We start from the raw sequence: 7,815 nt of genomic DNA, 5'->3' as shown, positions 1-7,815 counted from the left end.
GAGTGGTAATCCTAATTATTTACTTACCGTACTTATTGTTAAACCTATGCATGTTTAGTTGAACACAACATTGATATACTCACAGGAATTGAAAAAAGATTTTTATAGCTGTCTGCTTTCACATAGTTTAGGTAGTCTATAGTATAGAATTGTTCTGCCTGTCACTGTTGCATAAACGAGGACAAATGATTTGCCGTAAATCAATTTTGTTTTTAGTCTAATTAAGTAAAATGTCACAATACATCTGACGACCTCTTACAGCACACTAGTGTGCTATGGTACAGCAGTTGGAAATCACTGTGTTATGGTTTTTACATTTTTGCAAGGTATTATGTATTTTGTCAATTGATTTTGTTTTTCCAGGATGGTACAGAACCAGTTGTAAAGGATGTTCTTCCTGGAGACAGTGTCCACAGTCTGCTTAGTATCTTGGACATCATTACTGTGAGTCTTGTTTTCTTTTTTTTTCTTCTTCTCATCGTATTATACTAACTGCAGCTTCTGTTCTTTCTCACTCTTAGTCCTATTTCCAATTAATCACCTCTTTTTTAATCATATGCCCATATTTTTCCTTAATGCAGCATCCACTTTATTTCCATTATTATTATTATTATTATTTCTGATGGTCACCTGCACATATTTCACCTTTTCAGAAAACCCAAATAAGATATTTTTACTTCATCCTAAAAACCACAGCAACGAGAGACCTGCTGGGACAAAAAGTATCGATAAGCATTTACAACGTGATTCGAAACTATTTTGGGTACTTTACTCGATTGTGGAATACTTATGGGTATAAAATGACTCCTGCCACTTGTTTGAAATGCTTCAGGTACTCAAAGTGGTGTCACATACAGGGGGAAATCAATGCCATAATACTGCTTTTGTCCTTAGATTATTGATGAAGATAAATGAGTGCTCTCGCTTTTGTATTTCTTTTAATTAAATTATTTGTTTTGTCTCTTCCAGGGTTATCCAGCTCCATATAAGACCGTTTCTGCACGGGCTGCAACCCGCTCCACCATATTACGGTTGCCTGCATCTGCGTTTGAGTCTGTGTTTAAAAAATACCCAGAGACACTTGTGAGGGTTATTCAGGTAGGACTATGATTTCCTTACAAACAGTTACCATTAAAGGAGACATACAGTATACAGTATTATGTTACTTTAAAAAAAAGTCAAAATTTTTGCAATTTTGTTTTGATCAACCAAAAACAGAAGGATTGTTCACAGTTGGACACACACACTTACCTTTAACTTGTAATGAGGCACTGCATGTTTGGCCCACCTACTCAGTGAGGGGAAGTCCTGAGGAACGTTTACTGTAACTATGGCAATGGTTAAGCAGTGAGCAAATTATGGCTGCTGGTGAATGGGCAGATTCTGACAGGCTCTTGGGCAATTGAGTGTTCTTTCTCTGGAGCTAAGTGAGATAGTGTATGCCATCCTGGTAGGTATAGTAAACAGGCAGGTCACTAGACAACAGACTGTGGTCTATGTGGTATGTTTGACAAGAGTCAGCGCCAGAACAAGAAATATCTTCAGGAGAAGGCGGAGAGTCAAAAACGAACCTGGATGTTTCTGATGATTAGTTAAGGTTGTTATGTCAACATTACCTTGATATTAATTCGTAGACTAACCAAAGTGGTAATGAGTTTTTACACCAGCTATACGTGTGTATAGCTGGTGTTCATTTTGTGCTGTGATAAACGAGCAGCTATGCTTTCGGGTTTTAAATGATAGCACAACAGCATATCCTTTCACATTTAGGTACGGTATGATTTATTTTTATAACTGCTAGCTTTATGGTGTGATAAAGCAGGTGAATTTAGAACAGTAGTTCTGCGAGATTTTTCCAGATTTTTTCAGATCATAAAACATCTACCTAGTTGTTCAATAGGAACTTAAGGGTGGAGAAAAACTATCTAGAAAGAACTTAGGTCAAACTCAAGGCCCGTGGGATGTATTTGGTCCGTTCCATCGTTTAAAATATGGCCCAGCAAAGCTTAACTTGCATTTGGTTGATTTATATAAACTTCTATTTTATGAAAGCACATACTAATGTTTACTGAATTGGTTAAATGCAATTGTCAAATTCGCATATATATACAGTATATATATATATATATATATATATATATGCATAATATATATGCATAATATATATATATATATATATATATATATTATGCATATATATTATGCATATATATATATATATATATATTATGCATATATATTATGCATATATATATATATATATATATTATGCATATATATTATGCATATATATATATATATATATATTATGCATATATATTATGCATATATATATATATATATATATATATATTATGCATATATATTATGCATATATATATATATATATATATTATGCATATATATTATGCATATATATATATATATATATATTATGCATATATATTATGCATATATATATATATATATATATTATGCATATATATTATGCATATATATATATATATATATATTATGCATATATATTATGCATATATATATATATATATATATATATATTATGCATATATATTATGCATATATATATATATATATATATTATGCATATATATTATGCATATATATATATATATATATATATATATGCATAATATATATGCATAATATATATATATATATATATATGCATAATATATCCGTGGCAATTTTGGAATTTATCTTTTATTTAGGAAGTTTTTGCCGTCTGTTCAAATTAAAATTTTCTGGTGAGAGCAATATCAGCACTAGACTTGAATAATTTTTAATCCTGTTTGGCCCCCAGCATAGACTTTCTGACATTTTTGGCCTCTTGAGTTTGACATCCCTGTTCAATAGTCATAAATATGTGAACAAAATCCTGAAAAAAAATCAATTTTTCACAATATGTGCTCTACAAGTGATTGAGAGAAATGTTTATTTTGCTGACACACATCATTTACTAAAACAGCATCATTCCCTGTGTGGATGTAGGAAGTGTGTGTGTGTTTGATTTGTCTTTTTCTGCTCTGTTGACCTGTGTGTTTCAGATCATCATGGTGCGTCTGCAAAGAGTCACCTTCTTGGCATTGCATAACTATCTGGGCCTCACCACAGAGCTCTTTAATCCGGTAGGAGGAATACATATGAGTGTGCACTGTCATTTGTGTACAGATATACATTTATAAATACAAACACACACACAGTCACATGGGTTGTACCACACTGACTTTGGTATTGAATATTTAAACAGTGTTGGTTATGAATCTGCACGCAAATGCACACAGACAGACTCAACACGTACACATACACACTGGGCCACACTCTTGCAAGCTAATTTCACACAACATTAAGCACAGCATCATAACTCAGGCCATCATTACTCTCTGTGAAAATTAATAAAAATGATTATAGTTTCTCCATGGGAAACAGAGGACCAGAAGCCTCATTTCTCACCCTATAATTCACAAAAAAAATGTCCTCACTCTTGTCTGTTATATCAAGTGCTTAGTAAAATATTGTTTCCTTTTTTTGGTATTCATGTAATTATCTGCACTGTGATCTAAATAAGTAGTTTTCTCAAATACTGTGTATTATTATTATAATTAACTGTTCATGTAAAGAGTACAGTGGTTCCAGTCTTTCCTATCCCTCCTCCATTCTTTCCCCTTGGAAAGAATGAATGAACTGCAATTTTCTTGCAGTTAAAAATTTACGGGTGTTATTTTCAAACTGACAGCTGCTAGAGGGCACTCTAAGCTTGTGTATAAATATCTGCTATTTATGTTCCATTGACAGCCACTAGAGGGCACTGTGGCTGGCCGGTGCAATTTATACTCCGTAGCAATTTATATATGCTACTGATGCAACGGATTATCATTAAATAATATCATTACTGAAAAATAATGATATTATTTAATGATATTAAATAATAGCATTATTAAATAATTATATTTAATATTTAATGATATTAAATATCATTAAATTAGTTGCTGTTAGAATTGCTTCAGTGCACAAGAGCATAATACAGTGGAACACCTTGGGATAGGAGCATAATCCATTCCAGGATCGAGCTCGTAACTTGAGGTGCTCATATCTTGAATGTTTTCCCATAAGAAATAACAGAAAAAATGGGGAAATATTTTTAATTGCTATAGAGACATACACAAAAAGTTATAGTATATAAGGATTCCTGTGATATAAAATAAAATGTGGTTTTAATTATGAGTTCTTACCTTCGAGACAGACGATACAGTAGCGGCTAACAGCAGAATGCGCGGAGGAGGGAGAAGGAGGGATGAAGGGAGGGAAGAGAGTTGGCCTGCACGTAGACACTTGATTCCATAGCGTACCTTACACGGTCTCTATGTACTTTATACGTAGAATTAACTTACGTATTTTTTCTTTTAACTTTTCTATTCTTTATTTTTTGGCTTTTTTTGATTTGTCCATCCATCATCCTTCGCTTATCCGGAGCCGGGTAGCAGGGGTAACAGTCGGAGCAGGGACGCGCAGACTTCCCTCTCCCTAGACACTTCCTCTAGCTCTTCTGGGGGGATCCCGGGGTGAAAAAGGAGGAGACCCAGAGGAAGACCCATGACACACTGGAGCGACTACGTGTCCTGGGTCTTCCTCTGGGTCTCCTCCTTTTTCGATTTGTATTCTTTCTTTAGCGGGCACCACGCTCATATTTATCATTAATTTCATGCTTCCATGAACCCCAATTGGGTTCACCTGGAATTCAAATGGAGTCGTCAAAAATAACTTCTTTTTAAAACTTTTAAATTAAAAACATCATACACAAAATTTATATTCTCCACTTTCATGAATAAATATATCTAAATAAATCAATTTCAAATAAAATGCAGCATAAAAATATCAGCTGTGATCATGTGACTGTGTGAGAAAATGTCTCTGGGGTTGAATTTGTGATGTCAAAATAGAGTCACTGCTCTAACTGTTTTAACTGGACTGGTTCAACTAAAAAATTGCCCTTTGTAATGATTCTACGGTTTGTGACGTGATCTGTAGTTTTGCAGAGACTTAAGATTCAGTTGTAACACTTGACAATGAACTAATGATGAACAATGATTGAGCCTCCTTTAAATATATTTGACAGGACAGCCAGGCAGTGCCCTTAACTAATATAAGCAATGTTTTGGGAGAGGCAAATTCAGTGAAGACAACTCGCCGTCTTCACTTTCAGGACGAATTACCAGCCGGGACAGCTGAGAGCTCTGCAGAGACAGGTCACACAGTCAAGTACAATCATAGTTTAATTTAAAACTGCCGTCTCATCTGCTGGGAAAAAAATGATTAATTTATGGAACTTGACTTTAAATTAAACAGACCCTGCCAAAGACAGCCCTTCAAGCAGCTACAGGAAGATGCGCTCCATCTCCATGCCTACAGAAAGCACAGGTAGGTCATTCTTTTGGGACAGATTCGATCAGTAAAAATCTCTAGAACTTTATTAATTTTCCGCAGTGATTTATCACAGTCACTGATGTTAAAACAAGGACAGAGACTGACTGTCTTACTCAGACACGTTGATTTATGATCCTCTGTCTTACAGGTAATGACCTGAACATGGCCTGCGAACGGGCTCGAGTCGCCATAGACGACATGCCGCCCAGCCCTGTCACGCAGAAGGTCAGACATGAGGGTCAGTCTCTGCAATGTTTCCTTCTGCAGGAATCTCATGTTTCCATAACCCACCATTACTTCTGTGTCTGCATCTGTAGTCTAATTTGAAAAAGACTGTGACCATGCAGCACACCCCCTCAGAGGTGTTTCACTACACGGACAGCGGGGGGCACTCTGATGCTGTTCACCTCAGTAAAAGCAGCACAATACTCCAGGCTGCAAAGAGGGACCTGCTGGGAATCATTCAGCTTCAGGTGGGAGGATGAACACTTACAAAAATGAACATCAGCTGCTATAAATACTGTATGTCAGAGTCTCATCATTGTTGAAGCAAAAGCCACATTAATGTCTACTGTGTATTATTATGCATTGTGACTAATATATATGGGAAATTGTGACTGCACATCTCTGCCAGGAAAACTTGGCCTGTATTTGTGTTTTATGGGAAAATATATTTTAAATGATCCTCTTTGTTACTGCACTTGTGTAGGAAAGTATTTTTTTGAAATTGACAACAATATCTCTTTTGTAGGATCCCACTCTCCTGGAGGGCAGAGTGACTCTGCATCAAGTCAAAGCTGGTTCTGTAGTGGCCCGACAGGGAGACCAGGTCAAAAACATGAAATAAAAAAAACCCCACTTTGAATACCTTTACTCTCTTGAAGGACAGAGTGTCAGTCCTAAAGTTTTCCTTTTATTTTACTTATTTTTTAAGGTGGAATTAAACAAATTTCAGTACCTTGGCATTAGATGCAAAAAGCAAAGTATTCAAAAATAAATGATAGTTAGGTAAAACCTTTTGAATGATGGAATCTACAAGACATTGGTAGAAAAAGCTATAATGGATACAGGTAAAAGTGTGGTTAAGAAAGTAACAAAAACAGCTGTGGCTCAAAAAGGAATTTCACTGCCAAAAGTGAAAACCCCAGAAACACAAAAAATACCAAAATGATAAATAAAATAACAAACATAAGTAAGAAAGGATTAGCCCAGGATTTATCAAACATACAGTAGCTTAAAGGAAATTGGTAACGGCCAAAAAGAACGGTTAACTTATTCAAATGTCTTATTTTCCCGATATCATAGGAGGTGAACATTCAGTTTGTAATATCTGGCCTACTCCACGTGTACCAAAAGATGATTGACCGTGAAGAGGAGACACGTCTTTTTGTGACTTACCCTGGAGAACTGGTGGGTCAGTTGGCTGTTCTGACTGGAGAACCTCTCATATTCACCGTCAGAGCTCAGAGAGACTGCAGCTTCCTCTCTATTTCCAAAACCCACTTCTATGAGTCAGTAACCTGGACATTTTTTCTGTGCATGCTAATCTAAAACAAAATTGATGTATGCATTTGATAAATGCCTGATGGTCCCTTTAACCTCTGTCTCATCTACAGAATCATGCGTGTGGAACCAAAAGTGGTGCTGAATGTTGCTCACACTGTGGTGAGGAGAATGTCATCTTTTGTCAGACAAATTGACTTTGCTCTGGACTGGATGGCTGTAGAAGCTGGCAGGGCTGTCTACAGGTATTTGGCTGATGGCTTTGGAACAACCCCCCCTTCCTCCTCCTCCCCCACCACTTTCAAAACAAAACAGCACTGTGTCCATTTGGGAGCAGTCACAGTTGTTTTCATATCACAAATCAGAGTCAAAGAGTGAAATTAACTTAAAAAAGCCCCGACTTGGCTTTGGGTCACAAGTGTGATGTGCATGTGATTCAAAAAGAGTTTGTTTTATCAATATTTTTCAGGCAAGGAGAGAAATCCGACAGCACTTTCATCGTACTGAGTGGTCGACTTCGTTCCGTCATCTTGAAAGAAGACGGCAAAAAGGAGCTGATTGGCGAGTATGGACGTGGCGACCTGATTGGTGTGGTGAGGAAAACGACCACGAGGGAAAGGGAAATGGGGAAATAGTGCTGTGTTTTTGTCCTAACTCTGAGTATCTTCATAAATATTAATGACTGTATATCAGCACAAGCAGGGCCTGTTTTTCTAAATTTATTTATTTATCTTTTTATGGGAGATCTGTCTGTTTGACTTGATTTGAATGCACATAATGTTAGGGTTTTAAATTAACAGTAGTTAATCTTTACATTCAAAACCCATTCACTGTCTGTTGACAAAGCAGCTGCTGCCAAGTTGCTCTTCC

At 36.1% G+C, this 7,815-nt stretch overlaps 2 protein-coding genes across 2 annotated transcripts in view; both read left to right on the top strand.

Annotated features, from left to right (window-relative positions):
* The window catches only part of LOC103389163 (threonine synthase-like 2), a 649,915-nt gene that overhangs the window by 189,296 nt on the left and 452,804 nt on the right, over positions 1-7,815 (top strand). The gene's annotated exons all lie outside the window — the stretch shown is intronic.
* The window catches only part of pnpla7a (patatin-like phospholipase domain containing 7a), a 28,166-nt gene that overhangs the window by 4,101 nt on the left and 16,250 nt on the right, over positions 1-7,815 (top strand). The window contains exons 9-19 of the mRNA XM_008324523.3: positions 364-444; positions 970-1,098; positions 3,066-3,146; positions 5,135-5,264; positions 5,365-5,436; positions 5,591-5,667; positions 5,760-5,915; positions 6,194-6,271; positions 6,748-6,953; positions 7,059-7,190; positions 7,415-7,538. Coding sequence (XP_008322745.1) covers positions 364-444; positions 970-1,098; positions 3,066-3,146; positions 5,135-5,264; positions 5,365-5,436; positions 5,591-5,667; positions 5,760-5,915; positions 6,194-6,271; positions 6,748-6,953; positions 7,059-7,190; positions 7,415-7,538 — 1,266 coding nt within the window. The remainder of the gene's footprint in view (positions 1-363; positions 445-969; positions 1,099-3,065; positions 3,147-5,134; positions 5,265-5,364; positions 5,437-5,590; positions 5,668-5,759; positions 5,916-6,193; positions 6,272-6,747; positions 6,954-7,058; positions 7,191-7,414; positions 7,539-7,815) is intronic.

This window comes from Cynoglossus semilaevis, chromosome 14 (assembly GCF_000523025.1).
Source record: "Cynoglossus semilaevis isolate Cse_v1.0 chromosome 14, Cse_v1.0, whole genome shotgun sequence".
Lineage (NCBI taxonomy): Eukaryota > Metazoa > Chordata > Actinopteri > Pleuronectiformes > Cynoglossidae > Cynoglossus > Cynoglossus semilaevis.
The sequence above is the reverse complement of the archived record's forward strand: the minus strand, read 5'-3'. Positions and strand labels throughout refer to the sequence as shown.